This window comes from Urocampus carinirostris, chromosome 1 (assembly GCF_059441175.1).
Source record: "Urocampus carinirostris isolate Australia breed hairy pipefish chromosome 1, RoL_Ucar_1.0, whole genome shotgun sequence".
NCBI classification, from domain to species: domain Eukaryota; kingdom Metazoa; phylum Chordata; class Actinopteri; order Syngnathiformes; family Syngnathidae; genus Urocampus; species Urocampus carinirostris.
Window position 1 is genome coordinate 32416680 of NC_142349.1, and position 24672 is coordinate 32441351.

Here is a 24672-nt window from a genome sequence, read left to right on the forward strand (position 1 = left end):
ACAAGAATGCAGGAAATCTGAAAGAAAATGGCGCACTACCAAGCTTGAGGTTTTCCATCAAACCTGGTGTGACAGCTTGTTAAAGTATAAAGCGGCCCTTGTCTCTGCAAAACCAGCCTACCTTTCGAAGGTGATTGCGTCACAAAAGAAAATGACTTGACTTGACTTGACTCAAGATTCAATGTATAGAGGAAGAAATTGCTAAAGACAGTATTAATACAACACATACTAAAGGGCTGAAATCTATAGATGCATACATGGTGGCTGTCCAGGGATTTGTCCCGTTTTAGCGAACTGTCACTCGATAATCTTAAACAGGGGGTGAATACGGCCAAACCGACGACTTGCCTGTTCGACCCGCTTCCAGGTTCGCTTATTAAAGGTCTTTTTGGGGTCCTTGGACCTTCAGTTCTAAATATTATAAACATATCACTCTCCTCAGGTGCAGTTCCAGCGGCTTTTAAGTCCGCTGTTATCAAACCTACATTGAACCGACCCAACCTTGATCCAGAAAGCTTATGTAATTTTAGACCTGTGTCAAACCTACCGTTTCTTTTTAAAGTACTTGAAAAAGTAGTGGCACAGCAGCTGAATGATTTCATATCCGAGAACAACCTTTTTGAATCTATGCAATCAGGATTCAGGGCTAACCACTCTACTGAGATAGCTCTGATTAAGGTAACCAAAGATTTCCTACTGGCAATGGCGCTTCATCACTTTTGCTGCTGCTGGACATTAGTGCTGCTTTTGACACAGTGGACCATAAAATCTTATTAGAACGGTTGGAAAAATGGATTGGTCTCTCAGGAACCGTCCTCTCATGGTGCAGATCCTACCTCTCAGATAGGACGCACTGTGTTAAATATGGCGAAATGACATCTGAGCCCTTTAGTGTTACCTGTGGTGTTCTGCAGGGTTCAGTGCTTGCCCCCCTTCTTTTCAGCATTTACATGCTTCCATTAGGGTGATGATATTCGCAACTAGAATATCAGTTTCCACTGCTACGCAGATGACTCTCAACTATATCTTCCGTTGGAGGAATCTGCCACATTAAATTGTGGAAATTTGGAGGCCTTTCTCACCGAGATAAAAGAGTGGATGTCACTCAATTTCTTGCGTCTTAACTCTGAAAAGACCGAAATGTTAGTTATTGGTCCATCTAAATGCCGTGACTTATTCTCAAAAACTGCTGTGAACATTGACAAATGTCACATCACACAGAGTGACTCAGTTAAAAATTTAGGTGTCATATTTGACCCCGATCTGACCTTTCAAACACATGTGAAGAAAATTACCAGAACGGCTTTCTTCCATCTTCGCAACATTGCTAAAATTCGTCCTATGCTGTCTCAGTCGAATTTGGAGATTATAATTCACCCATTTGTTACCCCCTGTCTCGATTACTGTAATGCACTACTCTCCGGTCTCCCGAAGTCCAGAATCAAGAGTCTTCAGCTGGTACAAAATGCTGCAGCGAGACTTAACTAGGACAAAAAAGTCCGATCACATCACGCCGATTTCGGCTAACCTGCATTGGCTCCCCGTTAGCCTAAGATGTGATTTCAAGGTTCTCTTAATATTATACAAAATCATACATGGACTTGCTCACTCATATCTTTCAGATATGATTTCCCCCTATGTTCCGGTCCGAAGCCTTCGTTCTGAGAGTGCCGGTCTTCTGGTGATCCCAAGAGCCAAGAAATGTTCCGCTGGTTCGAGAGCGTTCTCCATCCGGGCACCAGTGCTGTGGAATGCTCTCCCCCTGTGATCCGATCTGCAACCTCAGTGGAAATGTTTAAATCTAAGCTTAAAACACACTTCTACTCTATACGAATAATATATTATATGAATAATAATATGAATGTGATTAAGGGCTATACAAATAAAAATGACTTGACTTGACTTGACTTGACTTCCACCAAAACTCAAAACCCAATCCAAAACTGCTCCACATGGCCCCCAAATATTACTGTACTTGTTTTTATCTGTTTTTCTTTTTTTCTTTTTCATTATTTGATTATGTCTGTGTATTGTTTGTTATTACAAGAGCCATTGCAGCCTGGTCATCCTGGAAGGAGGATTAGCTCAAGGTTTCTTATTTTCCTCATGTTGAGGTTTTTCAGTTTTTCCTTGCCTTCATGTAAGTTTTAGATCAGGGGATGGTGTAATAATAGTCTCGAGATAGCAATAGTCTGTGGTCTGTGGAGCCCTTTGAGTCTCTTTGTGATTAAAAGCTATACAAATCAACAACACATTATTGACATGATTGGCCTTTTTTCTGTGTACAGCAACCTTGGGTCTTATGAAAAGCGCTCAGAAACAAAATTTATTATTATTATTGTCATTATTATTATTATTATTATTATTATTTTTATTATTATTGGTGTTATAATTATTCTAATTGTTATAATAATACTGATTATTATTATTCAAAGGATGGTACACGCCTTCCAAGAAGCGCCACACATACTGTATCCATATTCTAAATATCTCTATTCATTGAAAAACATTAAGAATGTTTGTGTTATGTTTTTTCTCCTACAGAAACCAGGATATCTTTCATTATCCAACATTTTTTAAAAAGCTCCAGGGAGCCACTAGGGCGCGCCAAAGGCGCGGGCGGTTCAAGAGCCGCTTGTTGCTGACCCCCGGTCTATGCTAAGTTTCATTTAATTAATAAAGGAAAACACTTTTATTGATCAGGAGTGTGTTACTGGCCACGGAAATAAAATGCATACATACGGAACATACATATTACTTTAGAAGGTTCTTTTTAATTTTGTGAAAACATGCATTGGCTGTATTTTCCTATACAAGACTCTCAGGAAATTTTAATATTGTGTAATGCGGTTATCTTAAGTCATACATTCGGGTTTTATTACAAATAATCTGCATTTTTCCACGACTTTTATTATTTTAATATTGCCGATCATAGCTTACAACCTACTAGTAGACTCTTTCATGATTTTTTTATATTTTGAGATGGAATATTTGAGTCTTCTTAAACTGTATGCCATAATTAGTAATATTAAAACAATATCATACAGTTGATCTGTAACGAACTTAGAACATATGGGGGCATTTTCGTTTTTTTAAATGCTTTCCAGAAAATGACACTATTCATAATTTGTGTGACAGTCTTGTATTGTGGTACCATATTTATATAGTTTGTGAGGCATAGTTTGTTTATTGTGTTCTTGCAGCTTTTTGAATAAAAAAAGACATTTTAATACTGTACAGACATAGTAAAAGAGATGCAATAGGGGAATTTTTTTTTAGGAACTTTTCAGTCAACTGTAGTAAATTAAATTGTTTTTGGTTTTTGTTTTTTGCTTCAAGGGAAAAAAGGTATATTATACCCATGCTGAAATATTGTTTCAAGTCACTCCAATTTAGGTTTAAAATCTTGCAAAAGACTGAACAACAAACCTTGTTGGGTAATCGTTTTCAAGTCCCCCCGTGTGTTTTCTCCCTTAAACTCATATATGGGCAACTCTATCGCCTTTGCAATATACTTTGAACTATCAAGTCCTAAATGTAAATCTTTCATTGCCAAATGCAGTTCCTCTTCTTGAACTCAGTGTTTATTCGAAGTGAGAATGCCAAATGGACAAGAATTTATCAAATCCAAGTTCAAAGTTTCTTGTAGATTTAGAGCTAAACGGATGGACCGACAAAGGATGGACAGATGGATAGACTTTAATCTATTTATTACTGCTCAGCTTTGTCCAACGAAAAAAAGGTGGAAAGAATCTTTTCAACACAATCTTTTTGCACTATATTTTGGAAATTTTATTAGGGATATGGGATTTTTTCCGATGAGAGATCTCCCGATGGATTACTACTACAAGCGATTTTTCTTTGTAAAGTACAATTAAACTTGGGATTGTATTTCTTGTTGACAACTCAACCCCAGGACACTGTTGGGAAACAAAATCTGGAGGCACTTTGCTGGCTGCTGCAAGCAATTGCAAAAGAGTCAAATCATGAGCTTTCCTCATCGACAATAAACAGGATACAGGAAAGTCTGCTTTGTGAATAAGGGACTGACTATAGACCCCTTCAGTGAGCCGTGGCCATTGTCGAAGCAGAAAGGCAGACTACATTCAGTTTATACTTTCTGATTGACACAAAAAAAAATCGTGGATAGTAAAATTTCAAACAAACACAAAGCATGTGCAAGCAGCAAGATAGTAACTTTATTCTAATGATCAAAATAGACAACAACAAAAAACACCTTTTTATTCGCGCTGTCAAGCACGCTGCTAAAATTATCTTAAATTAAATGCTATTTTGCAATGATCTTCCAGATCAGATCATGATGCTCAATTTTAAGAACTTTTTTTTTTCCAGGAAAACAGGTTTAAAATGTCCTATAGTTGGTAGAATGATCAAAATGATGGGCCAGTGGAACAAGAATCTACTGTTTGCAGTCTTCATGTTGTGGATCAAACCCCATCCACTAAAAACAGCCAGGAAAGGGATGAGCGCCGCCAGATTATACTTGCCCGAGAAACACCCCATAAAGTGGTGCCTTGATTATTATTGTTGCAATTATGATGATTTTGTTTTTGTAGCTTTTGACTTTAAAAACTCAACATACAAATCTTATCTTGCTCCATTCAAACTTGTACTGCTACTCCGGCTATTTTGGGTCAACGATGTGCACTCATCCTGTGCTAATCTGGTGATGACGTAGGCTGGAAAGCTGTCTATATCTATTTTAACGCTGGACAGCACAAATTCAAACCAAGTAAGAAAAAGGTTTGAATCTTATGTGAAACGTCAACATGCAGCGATGACTTGTGACACTCTTTAGAGGAAACCGGCGGCAAAACAAGGTAATCTTACGATGAATATTGAGAGCGAGTGATGAGTTAAATGCTCGTTCCCCGTCAACAGATTTATGCAGTGGGTGTTCTTTTTAATATTATTCAAGTGTTCTACTTTGTTCTGTTCTTGCATTAATTCCAGATGTAGGTGATGCTTCATCTATGCCAGTGTCACAGAAAGCCTGCATAGTCTTGGCTTTTTACCTCTCTGTGAATGTGTGAAACTGGAGTGTCATGCCCAATTCCATTGTCACAATATGTTAACCCATTTTGTAACAATGACAACAAAGGTATATTCTATCTATCTATCTAGTATACACTGACCCTAATAGAATTGTGGTGGTGGGAATTAAAGTAGTGAATACTGTACTGAGAAAAACAGGCTTGGGCGATGGCATAGAAAGAGTCCGCGGTCGCCCTAAGAAAGAATTGGGGACCTCGATAAATGGAGTGTTTTGGGAGGTGGGCACGCGGTATAACAGACGATGATGCATTTGTTGGATGTATTTCTCTATTTTTAAATGGGACTTTTGCATCTTAAGATAACTAGATGAATCAAAATAGCAATTTTTATTATTGTTCCGTCATTGCAAGAGTCTTATTTGGACAAGCTAGTGACAGTTTAAACAGGTACACAAAAAGTAATACAGTATGGAGAAAATATCAGTCATGTGCACGAAAACCAGAGCCATCACCAGACATCAGTCTCACGGGGGCATATCAAATGCAAAGGTGGGCACAATTATTATTACCCACAAAACGTATTTGCAGAGCACTGATGCCCGTTTAACAACCAACAGCACATCCAGTGACAGCTTACATCAGGCTCTTTGTGGGGCAGGCCAGGCCCCCTATTATCCGCCCAATGTGAAGGGGGTTGCTGAAAACATTTCTTCTTGTTCTCTGACCCATCTGCCTTCTGGAGATTAAAGCCCAACATTGCTGGATGAAATGTCAAACTGAAATGAAAAAGAAAATCCTCCGGATGAGATGTTCAAAACTTCCATTTGAAGTTCAGCTCATCGCATAAACTCTTTGGATCACCGGTAACAACACAAGCAGATGTTTGGCAATTAAGTTTATGTAATCATATTTATTTAGATATTGATGTATTTATCTATGTATTTTTAATAAAACAGTTGTATTGAATTATTTGTTTTTGTATTGAAGATATATATGTATTTATTTATGTATGTTTTAATGAAAGGATTTTATTGAATTGCTTATTCATCTACTTCTTGTAATGCCCCTTGACGATTAATGATGCACTCAGTCGCCTATTAAGTCTTCTCGCCAATTTGATAACAGAATAACTGGCGGTATAAACATTCACACAAGAGCTACTGTTGGTCAAACACAAAGCGTTTGCATGCACACACAGACTGACTTCAAAGCACAAAACTTCAACGCATCCGTCGCCTTCTTCGCATCGCATTCTACCTTAAAGGGTCCATGCGTGATCACAAACAACAACAACAAAAGTAACAGATACTACATTATGTAACTTGTTTAAATAATCTTTTTTTTGGAAGGCAACATTTCATTTTATATCCATCTTGTTATTTATTCATTTAAATGCATACATAATTTCAATATGAATACAAAAATAAACGAAAAGCAAAGTACTGTATTGGTCAGAGAGCTTTTAATACGTCACAAAGGCTAAAGACATATTTTTTAACAAAAATGTAAAAGCCCAAGTGATGTAATGCTTATTTACGATCTCATCTCATCTCATTATCTGCACTGCTTATCCTCAGTGGGGTCGCGGGGGTGCTGGAGCCCATCCCAGCAATCATCGGGCAGTGGGCAGGGGACACCCTAAACTGGTTGCCAGCCAATCGCAGGGCACACGGGGGACAGACAACTCACTTGCTCAGTCACACCTAGGGACAATTTGGACCGGCCAATTCACCTGAAATGCATGTTTTTGGAATGTGGGAGGAAACCGGAGTGCAAGCACGGGGAGAACATACAAACTCCGCACAGTAAGGCCGGTAACTAGATTTGAACCCACGCAGGAGGTTCCCACGACCTCAAAACTGTGCCGCACACGCGCTAACCACTGCGCCGCCGTGCTTTCCTTATTTACGATGTGATACTCAAAATTTTGGAAAAAAATTGTTTTGCCCCAGTGATTTAAGATCTAGTATTAGTATGGCCACATGTCACTGCCTGTCAATGCTGAGATCTGGCTCTTCTCTGAAGAGCAGGATGACTCTTTACCCTGAAAAGCAACGGCAGCGAGATGATGAAGATGCTGTATTTCACTAAGATCGAGAGGCTACTTCAACTTCTGGTAACAATAGAAACCAGTTCTTTCTGTTTCATTTGAAAATGAAAATGATGTAATGATCTGCATTTATATAGCGCTTTTCAAGTCAGTGACTTCCCAAAGCGCTTTACAATGTGCTTCACATTTCCCAATAGCGGCCTTGTATTGCAGCCATGTAAGACGCTAACCTGCTTATTGGGGGTATTAGGGGTTCAGTGTTTTACCCAAGGACACTTCGACATGTAACACGGACAAGCCGGGATTCGAACTGGGATCCCTTGATCCCAAGACGAGCGCTCTACCTCCTGAGCTACTGCCGCCCCATGTGGGGAAGCAAACCCCTGGCCAAGAAAAACCCGACAACCTGGAGAGGGATGGGCACCGCCATGTTGCACTTCCTTAAGTGGCACCACAGAAAGTGGTTCCCTGATGGCCATCAGGTTAAGGGATCCGTGAACTGTGAACCATAAATCAGCAATAAAGTCGTAAATAACTAGCCAATATTGTATTCTTCATCAAAAACACTTATTTTCAATCTATCACATTGATGTGTTTTTTCTACTTATTTTTGTTTTTCATATTGGACAACTGGGGCAGCACGGCGGCGCCGTGGTTAGCGTGTGTGCGGCATTGTCCTGAGGTCATGAGATCAAACTTTCCTGTGTGGAGTTTGCATGTTCTCCCCGTGCTTGCGTGGGTTTCATCCGGGCTCTCCAGTGTCCTCCCACTTTCTGAAAGATGGATGTCAGGTTAATTGGCCGGTCCAAATTGTCCCTAGGTGTGAATAAGCGAGGGAGTTGTCTGTCCCTGTGTGCCCCGAGACTGGCTGGCAACCAGTTCAGGGTGTCCCCTGCCCACTGCCGGAAGATAGCTGGGATGGGCTCCAGCACTCCCGCTACCCTACTGAGGATAAGCGGCGCAGATAATGGATGGATAGATGAATATCGGACAACTGCATAGGAGATTGGATAGGATGCCAGTTCCCTGTTTGACCATTATTCCTCACTGTTATTCGTTATTTTTACTATTATCCACTGTATACATAATTGTCACTATCAGCCAATAATGGTGCATTTCTTTAAATTCCACACCCTTTAGGCTGCATTGCATTTTGCAACTAGGGGGAAATTTAATAAAAAGAAAGGACTCGGGGAAGGGCTTTAAGAACACACATGATTGTACTAACCCAAGTCATATTACTACTTGGGCACAAAGTCAGCAAAAAGTGCAGAGATAAATCGACTCCCACAGAGATTATTTTGTAGTCTGGCTCCCTTGAAGAGGCCAAACGTTACTATGTAACAAATTGAATTTTGAATGGATACTGCCATCTGTTGTCGAAACATTACACAGCACAAACACGCGCGCGTTTTTAAAAACATTTTTAAAAGGAGACTGTGTACTATTTAGGTTCTCCTCGTGATACATGCTATGCTTAAAACACACTTCTATTCTATAGCATATGAATAACCTATATTTTATGTTGACAATATCTTTGTATTATTTGTAATTGCAACATCCATTAAAGCCTGATCATCCTGAAAGGGGGATTACCACATGTGCGGTCCCTTCTCAAGGTTTCTTCATTTTCCTCATGTTGGTTTCAGATCAGGGGATGGTGTAATAATAGTCTGAAATAATAGTCTGTGCAATAACCTGTGCAGCCCTTTGAGACTCTTTGTGATAAAGTGCTATACAAATAAAAATGACGACTTGAAAAAATGACTTAAAACTTTATTTTAGTTTAGCCTTTTAACTTATCTGGAGTCTTGGAAGTCATCGCCACAAGATGTCGCAGTTTGGCCATGTTGTGTCTCAGTCGATGGCAGTTTATAGTTCCACATCACTGCATTTGAGAAAAGTTAATTGCCACCAATGACCGAGAGGCTAATCGGGAAGAACGGGAGATTTCCCGAAGGACCGGCTTGTGTCAAGGTGGAGTTTGGGCTGCCTGGATGAGGAAAAACAATTTTAACATGTATCCGTCACTTGCAGTCTCTAAACTTACTCGTGCATTCATTCTCTATCAGCCATTCGGGCAGATATAGTGGAACAGATGAGGTGAGTTTTACCATCTGGGGGAATTCTCCCCTACCAAATTTGAAGTTGGTTTGGCCCACCACCACTCTTCTTTTCTGTAGCGGTAATATAAACTCAGAATAGCGCGAATGATATGAGTCAGGTACGATGGAGGGCTGAAAGGTGCGAGGTGGAGTAGAAAATGCAAGAAAACGAGAAAGAAACACGTTAAATCAAGGATTACTATCATTCACTTCGCTCATCTTGCACTTTTTGTCGTCATCCGTGTGTCCCCGGTTATGTGTTGTACTACATGTTTGCAGAATTTAGTAATTAGGTAGATCCTCACACTCAAATAAGCTCCATACCTTTTCCGAGAAGCGTCTCTTTCGGCTCGGCTTACTAGAAAGAGTCGACTCTTTCAGTCCCCAAAGAATCTTCAGATTGTTTTTCTTGCCTCTCCATATATTGAAAATGATTATGTCACTTTATGCACAATATTACTTTTGGGGGACAAATAAAGCTATAAAAGGAGAAAAAAAAGAATAACAGAAGAAAGAAATAAAATCAAGGCAATAAGGGAGAAAAAAGGAAAAGTCTAAAAGAATTAAAAAAAATACATGTAAAATGATAAAAGTAAAGGAAAAGTAGGAAAAAAGGGGAAAATGTATGAAGAAGAAGAAGAAAAAAAAAAGCTTGGGGAAAATGGAATAAAAAAGAAGAAAAAAAAAACAGGTCTCACAATATAACTTCTTCACAGATGCCTACCATTTCATTGGGCTGGTTTATAAGCTCCCATTGAGCTTTTCCTGTACTCAGTTTGCATGTGAGTGAAACTAAAATGTGTGAAAACTAGGCTAAAAAGCTTACTGTATCAGGAACTTTTAGAGGCCTTCGTGCTGATGTAAACTGAAAAGGAAATTCGCATGTCTTAAAGACAATGACATTGTCATCAACATTGTTGCAGAGACCAGTGCTTTGCTTAGGAGGAATTTGATGTTTGATGTCTAAAACTGTGTATAGTGAAACTACTTAAGAAAACTTCTAACAGTTAATTGCCTACAGCCTAACAATCTGTTGGGAAGGCAAACGCAATTTTACTGTACATAGTTTCATTTCATTTCATCAGAATCTTTGCATAATTTTCCTTTGACTTAACATGGTAACGTGGTTTCTGTTAATCTATCAACATAACTTAATCCCCTTCTTTTCCCCCACCCATCAACCGGGGACACCAAATACACAAAATGGTTAAAATAAAATAAAAAACAAAAAATAACAATACAAATGAAATGATAAAATAAATACAGTTTTGGCAAGGCACATACTAACCATGTGAGGAAAGGGACCTGAAAACAGCTAATCCACACTAATAGGGATGGTAGCAGATGGCATCAGCAAAGGATTATCAGGCATCAAACCACTTCTTACCAGTGTGGGAGACCCCACCCGAATGGGGAAACACTAAAAAAAAAATAACAAAAAAGAGTGGATTTGCTTGCTTGGAGTGGTCGGTGGTCGAGAGCTGCAGTACCCAATATGGCCCTCAGAGGGAATTAGAGACCCCTCGGAAGCAGATGTTTATCAATTTTGTTGGGATTCATTTGTGGTGCATTGACATGAAACCTAGCTAAAGACATTTGGGGAGACCTAACGTAAAACTGTATATGTCATATTTATAAAGTTAAGATGAATCATTCAATGTTCCTGTGGGCCATCGGACTATTGAGAAGCATAGATGTGTCTGTATGATGCCTTTACTATTAGTTTTGGAGTCTCCAAATGGCCACTTTCGGAAACGTGTGGACATACCCTTTGGAAATAAGTAAAACTTTCAGTTTTTCAGATTGTGATCATCTTTGACCTGGGACAAGGTAAGGCTTCATGCTATTGTCCTATCTGTTTTCCAGCTAAGATGCCTATGCTACACTCATCTGCAGATATGTGATTGCAAAGGAAATTCAGATGAGAATAAACTTTCTATTTCCGTGTGTTCCCACTTAGATTAATGTTATTTAGTGATTATTTCGGTTGAGGATAAAACTTCAGAGTGTAACCATTAAAGAGACCAAAACCGTCCAAATTACCCAAAGGGTTTAACAACAGCAATCAGTTTGCTTTGGGTACGTCTTGGATTAGGATTTTAGGTGATTTTTACAAGATTGTTAAAGGTTTACTATTTAGACTAATTCGATAAAATAATAAAAACAAATAAAAAAAAACAATTGAAATAGAAAGTAAAAACTTCACCCACAATTGCAGTGGGTATATAAGTAGCTAGATAGGTAAGTAGCTAGGTAGGTATGTTGGCAGGCACTCTAGGTAGGTAGGTAGGTAGGTGGGTAGGTAGAAAGTAAAATATGTTTGAGTAAGAGGTTAAAAATGAAACAAATCAAACTAAATGAAAATGACCAAATTATAGCCATATTTAAAAAGCGTGTCTTGAGCCTTCTCTTAAAAATATCGAGGGTCCCTACGGACCTGATGTCCCCTGGCTGACCCTTCCATAGGCGAAGACCAAAGTGGCCAAATGCTGCTTTACAATAAGTTTTGGTCCTCACCCTACGAGGGCTAATATAATAAGAGCAGAACAGACGGATAAGATGGCCAAAAATCAATTAAGAAATACTAAGAAAAATACTAATAGTCTCTCACAAAATATGAAACACATGGGTAGCCAACACAGATATGTGATTGCAAAGAAAATTCAGATGTGAATAAACTTGTCGTCATGATGTAATTTAATGTTGTGGGATCTAATATCAAATATTTAAAAGCATTCAATATACATTTCCAAAAGTGTCTCTCATTCTCGTGTGACAGGAATAAGTGCTCCTTTCATACTGACTTTCCATCACTCCGCCCACAAAGAGTGTAAAGAGCGTGTGTGTTGGTGTGTATTTCATTTTGCTGCCCAGGTTAGCGGGACACTAACCTTTCAATGTATATTTTTGTTGAAGAGAAAAAGAATTCAAGATACAGTGAATGAGCGCCACAAGAGTATTTCTCCCATTTTCCTCTTACAGGTAAAGTAACTGAGAAGTGATCTGATCTCAAACTTATAAATGTAACAACTGTATTCTCTTTCCTTAATAATATTTTCAAATATTCAAGTAATAATTGCATGTTTCTTATATCTTTGTACCATGGTGGCTATAAGTAGTTAAAACAACAAGAATACTTTTTTGTTTGTAAAGGACGACTGCAGCAAAAGCCAGAGTGTTTGTAACCAGACTGAGCTTCTGTTCTGTTTGTCTTTGCGGAAAGCACTACACTTGTAATGGTTGGGATTGCCACAAGATGGCGGAAATGTTCGATGGTATATAAATGAACTCCTCAACTCACTCCAAAAGTTAACGTTACCGACACGGGATGTATTGCTATTCCCAAGTTTACAAAATAGTAACAGACCTGGCACGAAGTAGTTAAGATCCCTCTCCAGTAAATATTTGCTGTAACCGAGCCTTCCTCGTGTAGTGTGACTAGTTCATTACACAGTCGTATAGTAAACACCAAATGTATTTTTATTGAGAATCCGAGCTCTATAGGATATATATCCGGGGAATGTTGCAAGATTCAATATTTGCTTTGGTCAACTCCCTTTAAAGCACATGTTTCAACTGCTAAAGCAATGAACGCTTATCCCATACCTGTCAACCTCCACGGCTCCATGCCATTTCAAAATTTTGTATTTTCCCTTACAGAATACAAAATAATCTTACACCATATTTTTTTCCAAACGTGTTTATTTATGTAGTTCAACATGTTATATTGTGCATATGTTTCGTTATATCATATATATTGTTAATTAACATTTTGTTGTGAGATACCGAGTTGCTCGACATGAATGAGGTTTATTATAAAAAAGTTTCAAAAATTAGGTAGCTTGGACGTTCACTGTAGAAGGGAAAAATACATGCAATTATAGTTGAGTAGAATAATACATTTCTTATTCAAATTATGAATTCATTTTCTGCATTCAATTATTGTTGGTAATATACTGATTAAAGGGATGACCACAAACCTGTCTTTTTTTCTTAACTTCTTTATACAACATAATAATTCGTAATATAATGCATCAAAGCAAGTGAGCCGTCTGAGAGGCGGTTCTCTTTAATGAGTTGAGACGAAAAAGCCGGTTCTCTAAAAAGAGATGGACTTCCTTTCACTACATAACTACAACATGAAATCCGAGGCTGCAGACGCATGCGCACAGTAGCATCAAACCGCTCGCTTCGTTTGCAACGGAAAAAAACGATACCGAGATAGCAGCGAACTCGTTTGACTGGATTGATTTGCCGTTTCATGATCGTCGGTGTATACCGAATGGTACCCATCATTGACAAATTTGCGAAAAGTTAAGGTATATTAATAAAACCATGAAAACGTTATCTGATGTTACAATGTGGCCACCTGCGATTTATAGTGCGGTGCATCTTTTGTATGTTGAACTCATTTTTCCTTCCCGAAAGTAATGGGTGTGCCTTGTCGTCCGGTTTTTACGGTAGCAGGGTTAAGAAGCGGGAAACCAAGCCAGTTCTCACCATCGCCACCAACAAGTCAGGTTTTACCAGTTCGCCAGCCGTGAGAAAGTTACTTCACCCTAGGAGCCTTGTTTTTGTTTGGATCTTAAGGATTTCTCATTTCATGTATAGTTTTGTTTTTACAATGAGAAAAATAATAGTCCCAACGAGGAAAATTGTGTCAAATGACAGATTTTTTGGGGGGGCTCACGAGCAAAATTAGTTGGAAAAACATAAAAATTTGGATCCATTACCCTGTTTTACAAAAAAAAAAAAAAATACATACATATATATATATATATATATATATATATATATATATATATATATATATATATATATATATATATATATATATATATACATACATATATATATATATATATATATATATATATATATATATATATACATACATATATATATATATATACATATATATATATATATATATATATATATATATATATATATATATATATATATATATATATATAGGATAATGTCGGAGAGTACAAAAGCTTGCTTAGCTGAGAGCATAGGTTCGCAGACGGTCTGACGGGTTCCTTTCGGAAGATGGGAGCTTAAAAAGAGTCCAACAGCCAACCGGGTCCCGCGGCTGTTGGCGCCAACGGGGCAGCCACAGGTGCCCGGAATCAGTAATTATAACATTCTAAATAAATTAAAGGACGTAATCTAAAAACTTTGCTACTTTCTGCCACCATTTTCTGGCTTGTGTTATCATTGCAGCCTCAATCTGATAATTCATAATCAGTGTGAAAGTACGTCCATTTCTTGGAAGCGCTCGAATAAACTCAGCTATTTTCATCTTTTTGGAGTTGGGGGGTTGGACTCTTAAAGCATACCTTTTTTACCTTCACCATTTTCATGCTACACTGACAAATAAAAATAAAAAAAAATATGCGGGGGCATGCTGACGTCACTCTCTAGTCCTCGCCCCAGCTCCTACTCCTCGAACTTAATGTGTTCCGCCCTGAACAGCCCTGCTAAAAGTATGATGAATGCGGATAGGCGAAGTGGAAAATTTAAAAATAAGGGTTCTTTAAATTCAGTTTACAATTATGAACTATTGCAATATGTGTGTTGGGGTTTAGTAGTATGTGTGTGAATAGTATGTGTGAGGAAGTAAAGCGGTGTGTATGAAAGAGTGTTCTGTGCATGTGTGCGACTGTGTATAGTTGTCCATGTATGGGAGTTTTGTATTACATGTGAGAGAGCATGTAGACTTATCCTCTTACAAGGCCTTTCGTATAAGAAGGTTGCAAAATCCATTGTATCAGATAAATTTGATTTGTGTATTGGGAACTATTATTGGTTTCGGGATTATTGGTTTGGAAGTGATCATTTTGTGTTGTTGTGGGCGTGAATACTTTTGATTTGCTTTAACTATCTAAAGCATTTTCTGTCACTTCTTTATCCAAACTTTGTCATCTTACGTTGTTGGGGATGACAGTTTTATTTCTCTACTCCAAAAGGATTCTTCAAAATCCTGGCGCAAAGAGTCCTCCACCATGGTATCTTCTATGAACTCCCGGAGGCTAAAATATTTGTCTCTGGGTGTTCTGGTGCTGCAGACCACCTCGCTGGTACTTACTATGCGCTACTCCCGCACTCTGAAGGAAGTCGGCCCCCGCTACCTCGCCTCGTCCGCGGTGGTGTCAGCCGAGGGGCTCAAGATCCTGGTTTGCAGTCTTCTGGTCTTCATGGAGAACAGTTGAGTCAACCTTCACGTAATACCGTCACACTGCATGATTTGAGGTGTCTTGCAGAGATCATTTATCAAAATAAACAAATGTCACAATAAAGTCACAAAGCGATCATTGCAAATCAGGATGAAGAGGTCTGAAATTTGTGTTTGTTTCCCAATACAAAAAAAAAATGCTATCGCTGTCACTGTGTTACCTTTCAAAACTGCTACAATTTCTTTGGACCTAAAATGTGCAAAACACTGCAAAAACAATTATAGTGAATTAAATTTGTAACTTTGTTTGCTCTCTGATGCCACCCCCCTGGCTTAAAGTCAACTTATTCCTGTTTCGAGTGCAAGTATGTGCATTTCTTAGACACGATACTTTTTAATTCTTTTTGGGGGTTTGGGTTAGCGTTTGTACTTTTCTTAGTTTTAAGATTTACACTAACAAAAATTTGCAATGTCCAGCATAAAGTCCCTCTCCAACCTCCTTTCCCTCCTTTTCCTCTCCCCTTTCTTTCTACCTAAATTTTCCTGTACAGCGTCGGTTAAAGTAAGATAAAAGTACATAGGCCCAGTAGGAAAAAAATTATGAAGGCTGTTTTAATTCTTTTGGACATTGTTTACACAATCTTAACAGAAAATATATTTTACTATCAACTTTTTAAGGACATCTCAAACAACGTACCCCACCTTTAATCATACATGTCAATGAATGAGGTAACCATATCAAAATGCGGGCCTTTTTTTTAAGTACCGGCGGACCGTTCACATTCTTACCGAAATATATCTATATATATATATATATATATATATATATATATATATATATATATATATATATATATATATATATATATATATATATATATATATATATATATATATATATATATATATATATATATATATATATATATATATATATATATATATATATATATATATATATATATATATATATATATATATATATATATATATATATATATATATATATATATATATATATATATATATATATATATATATATATATAGAGATAGGCAGCACGGCGGCGCAGTGGTTAGCGCTTGTGCGGCACAGTTCATGTCATGGGAACCTGTCGTGGGTTCAAATCCAGCTACAGACTTCCTGTGCGGAGTTTGTATGTTCTCCCCGTGCTTGCGTGGGTTTCCTCCGGGCACTCCGGTTTCCTCCCACGTTCCAAAAACATACATTTCAGGTGAATTGGCCGGTCCAAATTGTCCATAGGTGTGAATGAGCGAATGAGTTGTCTGTCCCTGTGTGCCCTGCGATTGGCTGGCAACCAGTTCAGGGTGTCCCCTGCCCACTGCCCGCAGATGGCTGGGATGGGCTCCAGCCCCCCCGCGACCCTAATGAGGATAAGCGGTACGGCTAATGAGATGAGATGAGATATATATAGATAGATAGATAGATAGATACAGAGATAGATATAGATGTATTAGCATTTTTTTGTTGCACTACACAACACGACATTACTGAATTCTATCTCAATTCTATTATTTTCTATTGAATACATCGAGTGGTCAAATATTACACAGTGTCCCTTTAAAAATACTTATAGTATATCTCTAAATGTAGACATAATTAAAATGCAATTTACCAATCATTTTATTTAATTATACTGGTTGGTAAATAGCCACCAGAAAGCAGCGACCATCGCAGTTACTGATACATTGTGTTATCACCGATCCTGTTACCTGAATTGGTGGTCACCCACCCTAGTAATTTCAAAGAATTATTGTACTTCATTTGCCTTTTCTATGTGGGTGGGTGGGTTTTTTTTTTGTTTTTGTATTCGGCCCACAGTACATGTTTAGAAAAGTGGATCTACACAGGAAAATCCTATGTTTAGATCACCACTGTTTCTATGTGCCCTTTCATTGTGAGTTGATAAGTTTACAGTTTAGTAGAAACTCAAACTAAGGAGCTAAAACATCAATGGATTTTGCACATGCAAGTAGAACAGAAAATGTTTGTACAAAAAAAAACCTTCTCAATGCCAAACTCCTTTTCGATTTTAAAAGCCCTCCCCTTAACTCTTTTCTTTTTTATTAAATGTTCTAGGTTACACAAAGCAGATCTCCCTCAAAGGATATAAACATAAAATGACTGCCGATCGTGACAGAAACAGCCTAATTGTCAAAATAGCGAGCAAGAGTGAGGCATAATAGTCAAAATACTGTAAATGATTACTTTTGAATGCATTAGAGGACCCTTATACAACTAATTTCTTTAGTATTTTTGTATCATTTTAGTACCTGACGGTGTCTTCGTTCGGTGGATATCTGACAAGACTGTTTCTGTGCTGTGTAGATTTCAGTGTGCGGGCGATGAACCAGTTGTTGAAGGAGGAGATTGTGAGCAAGCCCCTGGAAACAATGAAGCTGGCCATTCCTGCAGGAATCTACACGCTGCAGAACAATCTACTCTATGTTGCCTTGTCCAATCTAGACGCAGCCACCTATCAGGTCACTCTCATGCCAAGTTCACTGTCACAGTTGACTCAGGCTGATTTTGAAGGTGGAATTTTTTAATGAAAGAAACTACAATTAATATTGGCACATTAGGAAACAAATACTCTTCAAATAACTCTTTTATAAATCAGTGTGGGACAATTTAGCTAATAAACAAATCAATATGTGAATTTAATTCTAAATATGCTCCATGGACTACCTGATAATGTTCGGTGGGCTGTACTTTGGAAACCACTGATCTGCGGTTTTCAAATCAGAGTAGGTTGATAGGAAGAGGTCACCTTCTCTATGGGTGAACATTTAATCGTATTTGTTCATAAATTGCGTGGAATTTATCTTCTTGGGATCATTTCTTTAGACAATCCAATGCAAGATTCAAATGTGCATATGGGTACAGTTAAAACAATTAACCTTATTTTGCTTATACAGTATTTGAGGTATTTGTAATACACGGCAAAAGTAAATACTGGTAAACAAAACTGAAAAGTGAAACACAAGTAAACTGCACTTACATAGTGATTCTTTCATGAACGATTAGATGGAGTTCTTGTGTCTCAAGTAGTCATTTTTAGCATGAAAAGTTCAATGACCAAACACAGTCGGAAAATAAAATCCAATTTCATTCTACTGACTACACAAACAGCCCATTAGGCCTATTTTCGCCAAACAAAAATAATACAAATGCAATGATAATACATATAATAGGGAAAAAGTCAGACTGATAAAGAACATGTTTTCTTAATGGTGCCACCCTCATCCCCATTGTCTTTGTCTTGACTTTCCGTTTTTCATTGAGTAGTTATTCTATTCAAGATATTTATTAAAGTTTATGCAAAAACAAGCACATATACAAATTATCCCAATTGTAATTTGAGTTTTTCTATGCATATTTTAAGATTTAGTCCTTATAAACGGGAAATGATATGTTAATTTGCTTTAATTCTGTCAGGACCATAACGGAGACAGGACCAACTTACGTTTTGTTTCCCACAAGTTTTATTGGAAGAAAGAGAAAGGGTTGCGCCCACGATCCAGTGTTTGCTGGATGCGGGAAGCAAGTCGCTCTGATACTCAGATTGTACTCCGAGCGCGGAAGATCCTCTGTGGTGAACGATGGCGGTGTCAGGGACGGAAAAAGCGAGTCAGTAGCCGGGACAGGAGAGCAAAAACGTGGTCAGGGTCGGAAGCAAGTCGTAAGCAGAATAGGAGAGAAGACGTAGTCGAGGACAAAAAGAGGTCGAAAGTCGGGACGGGAGAGCAGACGTGATCAGGATAAAAAAAACTTGTGGAAGCAGGGGACAGACAGGAGCAAAAAACGGGACAGGTAGGAGTCAGGGTCGAAAGAGGCTTGCCTAGTGTTTACCGAGGTTTGCAGACGGACTGACAAAAGGGGACAGACAGGCCTGGGTACAAATACTGATCGGGAGCCAATCAGAACCCACGGCAGATGCCGCCAAAGGAGCGGGCACAGCTGAGTCACATCAGTAATCATGACAAATTCTGCATGTTACAAACAAATATAAAATCAAATACAACATCTGCATAAGAAAAAATGGGGTAAGACGACAATCATCTTTTTTCTTCATGGCATCTTATTCAAGACTATTGGCAGAAACAGAAAAAAATAAAAGTTTTTTTTTTATATCCTGGCCGCTCTGCCAGATTTTTTAACCAAATGTGGCCCTTGATTCAAAATGTTTGTCCACCCCTGGCTTAGACAAATGAAAATAGTGTAAGGTGTGAGCTTTTTGTTTCAATTAGGTCACATACCAGTTGAAGATTTTGACCACAGCATTATTCTCCGTCTCCATGCTGGGCAGGAGGTTGAATTCCCATCAATGGCTTTCCCTTCTTCTCTTAATGGCAGGGGTTGCTTTAGTACAGGTAAACACACAAAATTACAAAAACTGAAGTTGTGAGTTAATAAAGTAACTCCTCTTTAGTTATGTATCACAAATAAAATACCAGATTTTTGTATCATTTCTTTGCTTTATCTGTTTGTTCTTGACAGTGGCCCACAGAGTCTGTGGAAGATTCCGAGCAGAAGGTTCTCTCCACAAGCATCCAGTTAGTGGGTCTGCTGGCAGTGCTGGTGGCATGCATTTCTAGTGGCTTTGCTGGGGTTTACTTTGAGAAAATTCTCAAAGAGACGAAGCAAAGCGTGTGGTTTCGCAACATACAGCTAGGTGAGCAGGTTTTTCATGGTGAAAATGTGATCTCACTTTGAGTTTAAGAGACGTAAAAGTGTACAAGATTGTTTTCACCCTTTGCAGGTTTGTTCGGGTTTATTTTCGGCACATTGGGGATGATAGTGTATGACGGCAAACGTGTGGAAGAGGCGGGAATGTTCCAAGGTTACAACAAAATCACCATCACGGTTGTTGTCTTGCAAGTATGACACTTAGTTTCTGTTTCTCTCAATCTTTTTATCCTTTATTTTGCTTTTCCACAATGAAGAACATGCGTTTTTGTGGTTTTCTTGAAAACCAAGTTTTTTGTGCCTGCAGGCTTTAGGAGGCTTGGTCATAGCGGTTGTCATTAAATATGCTGACAACATTCTAAAAGGGTTTGCCACCTCTTTATCCATCATTGTATCTGTGATGATCTCATATTTCCTGTTAGAAGACTTCAACCCTACCGGGTAAATACGCTCTTGCTAGTGATTTGCATTGCTAATGTCTGCTGACAAAGTTGTTGCTTTTAAAAACCTGTTTCTTGTGTTGACCGTTTACATATATTTTAATTTATGGTCCATCTGTCTCTGTTTTGTTTTTGTGGTCCTCTCAGTGTGTTTTTCACAGGGGCAGCACTGGTCATCGCCTCCACATTTCTCTACAGCTATGAGCGTAAACCTGCAAGTGGACATGCTGTAAAAGTGTAAAGGAGAGAAAATATCCCGCTGGCGAAACATCAATGGAGCAGGACTCCATAAAGTCTTGGAAGAAACTTGAATTGTGTTGTCACAATCCGCAATGACTTTTATAAGATATGCCCAAGCATCACTCTAAATTTGTCTAAAGCAGTGCTTTTCAAACAGTCAACACAAGTCAAGTCATGTTAATTTGTATAGCGGCTATAGCCCTTAATCACAAGAAGGTTCTATGGGCTGTACAGACTATTATTACACCATCCCCTGTTCTAAAATCTATGAGGCCAAGAAAAAACTCAAAACATTAGTATGAGGAAATTAATAAACCTTGAGAAAGGGCGGCACACAAGATAATCCCCCTTCCAGGATAGCCAGGCTGTATTGGATTTTGCCCAGGCTGCATTGGATTTTGCAAGGATATCAATAAAAATTAACAGAAATAATCAACATGAAATATAGGTCATTCATAAGCTATAGAATATAAGTACGTTTTAAGCCGGGATTCAAAATGTTACACTGAAGTTCCAGATCGAATCTCAGAGAGCAGAGCATTCTACAGCACCAGGGCCAAATGGAGAACACTTTCCAACCTGTGGTTTTCTTCTTGGCTCTTGGGATCACTAGTAGACCCTTTCTAGTGTGCTACAGGAACTTACCCAATTTTCTATTTTTTCAAAAAAAATGCCATTGGTCATTATCTATATTTCAATACTCAGTTGAGTAACTAACAATCATCCATATCAGTAGATGGCAGCAGATGTTTTTTTCTTTCTGTTTATATACTGATTATCTGCTCGTGAGATAGAACAGAGATTTACATTTAATAACTTAATTAATTTGATGAAGCCGTTTAAGATTAGCAAAAGCTTAGCAAAAGCAATACAATGAATGAAATAAATTAGTGCAGCACAGTGGCTGGGTGGTTCCAGCTACCCCATTCTCCCTGAGTTTGCATGTTCTCCCTGTGCCTGTGTGGATTTGTCAGGACCAGAACGGAGACAGGACCCACTTGTGTTACGTTTCTTTCAGTTTTATTGGGAAGAAAGGAAAGGATTGCACCCACGATCCGGTGATCGCTGGTCCCGGGAAGCAGGTCGCTCTGACCGCAGAAGTGGGGCTTCCGTGGCGAACGATGGCGTGTCGGGATCCAAAAAAAAACGGGTCAGTAGCCGATACAGGAGAGCAAAAAACGTGGTCGGGATCACAAACAAGTCGAAAGCCAGGAGAGTAGAGTAGACGTGGTCAGGATCAAAAAACGGGTCGAAGAGTTGTCTGTCTCCGTGTGCCCTGCGACTGGGTGGAGACCACTGTCCACAACTCGAAGATGGCTGGGATGGGCTCCAGCACCTTTGCAACCCGAGTAAAGATAAGTGGCACAGGAAATGGATGGATGGATGAATACAATTAATTAAAAATTTTGCACATGAGTTTGCTGATTTTAATTATGTAGAAAAATAAAAACGAATGAAAACGTTTTTTTGTTTCCACTAGCTGATCCTTTTTTGCTCATTTTAAAGGTAGGCTGCATCATTTGAGGTGTCCTTGAAAAGTTTTTTAAAAATTCTCTAATAAGTATATGTTAACAATTTCCCACTGACGCTTTATTTTCACTGCGCTTATCTGCTTTTATCTTACGTTTAATCCCAGCTGGTCGGGGCAGAACACATTAAGTTTGAGGAATGTGGCTTGGGATGAGTGCTGGGAAGTGACGTCATGATTGTTTTTATTTTCATTTGTCAGTATGAAAACGGTTAAAGTAAGAAAAAGGCTGCTTCCAGTAGAGTCCAGACCCCCCAAAATGATGAAAAAATAAGAGTTTATTTGAGCACGTCCAAGAAAAGTGTAGAGTTGCGCGTGCATCACGAGTGAGCTGAATGAGGTTGCAATCATAACGTTATGCCAGGAGATGGTAGCAGAGAGTACCAAAGTTCCAAATTCCCTACAGCACCACTATTTTTGTTTTTCAGAAAAACAAATAAAAAATAGTTAATAACAGGTTAAAAATCCTTAAAATACAGCAAAATTATTAATCAAAATGACAAACCTGTATTAGCTCCTGAGCAACAGTGACAAATGATAAAACAACTTTGTACCATCAAATATGACAACATAATAATTTTTGTTTATGGAAATGATATACATAAATAATCAAAAAAGTAATGAAATTGGTGGTGGGATATAATTTTCAAACATTTCTGAAAGATGGTATGGCTCAAGATTTTTTTTGAACGAAATAAAGTATGCCATGTGTCAAAAAAGATTGTAAACACTCGTCTAAAGAATGAAGAAACAGTTGGAATAACAAGAATTGTTTGATACCATACTTTTCAGAGCAATAGAATACCTGAAACTTGACTAAATGAAGACATGAATAAAGCTACCACATACCAATACCAATAGTACAAAAAAGATCAAATGACTCTTAAATCCCAACATAACATTTTACTTAGTATTGTATTTATTAATTGGCAATTAACCATCCGTATGTTTGCAGATTTCTGGTTTTGAAATGAAAACTTGACGGCAGCCGGTGACTTATTGGCTACCATCGCGAGTACTGATATCCTAGGAATGGCTGGTATAAGCATTGATATCGATACCTGGTATTAGTTGACCCCATCCCTACAATTATATAGAGTCGTGGCGAAATGTCTGACAATCCATTGATGAAATGCTGCCATGATTAAAGATTTAAAGTGATATCTAGTAAAGAGATGAAATCATATTGCTAGCTGGGTCAGTACTAATTGATTTGGTCATTAAATCAACAATGTGACAGATGTGGCTCAAGGGATACTCCACGGATGCTGGATCAATTCCAGCTCTCCTCAATTCACCTTTCGTTGTGTCCTTGCCACTGACACTACTGTGTGAAATGAGTAAATGTTAGGTGGTTAAAGGGGCTTTAGGTGTAAACTGCCAGCCATGTTTCCTTCAATCTGTTCCAGGACAGCTGTAGCTACATACGTAGCTTGCCTGCACCGATGTGTGAGCGAATGAATATCTTACCCTCAGTAAAGTGTCTAATAAACGCTATATGAATCTTGTGCAGTATTAATATCGATGATCAGTCTGCTAAAAAACAAAATAAAAATGTTTGGACTTCTTCAGCAAACAAGCAAATCATTGTATCAGGTTACAACAGGGGTCGGAAACTTATGGCCAGCAAGCCAGATATAGCTTATTTTAGGAATACATCCGGCTCACAGGATATTGTAGCCATTGCAAATATTCTCTAAAAAGTTCAAATTTTAGCATATGCACCGCCGAAAACATGGCTGAAATTGAAACGATTCGGTCCAGATTAGATATGGTGCAGTCTCATCTACAATGTACAGTCATGGTGTTACACCAACAGACCCTGTTTTGGCTGTGCGTCTCTGTGGAATCCTGTATATGGATCTTAAAATATCTTAACATATCTTTATCCTAAAATATATGATGTGGCTCTCTCCAAAATAATATCCAAATATTTTGATTTCATGGCTCATTGGGTCAGGAGGGTTCCTCACCCCATCTCAACAACATGTGGGTTTTATTCCCATTTAAGTATAAACAGGTACTTCCAGATCATCATGTATTGAAGTTGAAACAATAACGTTTTCTGAGCACTTAGCTTAGGCCATCTCTTTGTTTGTGTTGTCTCTATTGACTGCCCTGACAACATTCATCACATTCTATCTTATCAGACCACAGTAAGCATGCTAGGCATCCTTTTAACCTGAACCTTGATGTTTTTAATTGAGATTTTTTAATGTTTTCGTTAACTCAGGCAAACATGTCATACTATATTTAGAAAGCCACAAGCGTAAGCACTTATCTAGCGGTAAATGCTGGCAGAACAAGCTAGTGCGCGCCTCACCAAGAGTGTTAGCAATTTAGCTCTTTAAGCTATCTTTTTGTTTTGAATCATTCGAAGGACACCTAAGGAATAGATTCTAG

At 38.3% G+C, this 24672-nt stretch overlaps 1 protein-coding gene across 3 annotated transcripts; it reads left to right on the plus strand.

Annotated features, from left to right (window-relative positions):
* The first annotated feature begins 9055 nt into the window (after positions 1-9055).
* slc35a3b (solute carrier family 35 member A3b) lies at positions 9056-22205 on the plus strand. 3 transcript variants are annotated; one of them, XM_088354951.1, is made up of 9 exons: positions 9056-9168; positions 12087-12152; positions 15146-15383; positions 17701-17855; positions 19623-19745; positions 19873-20047; positions 20135-20253; positions 20369-20502; positions 20649-22205. In XM_088354951.1, exons 3-9 carry the CDS (start codon positions 15182-15184, stop codon positions 20740-20742), a joined length of 1002 nt encoding a protein of 333 aa, XP_088211077.1. In that variant the 5' UTR covers positions 9056-9168; positions 12087-12152; positions 15146-15181; the 3' UTR covers positions 20743-22205. The 3 variants fall into 3 exon arrangements, with proteins under 3 accessions (XP_088211077.1, XP_088211072.1, XP_088211065.1); XM_088354946.1 differs by lacking the exon at positions 9056-9168 and adding an exon at positions 11948-12019; XM_088354939.1 differs by lacking the exon at positions 9056-9168 and having other exon boundaries at positions 12032-12152.
* Positions 22206-24672: the final 2467 nt, after the last annotated feature.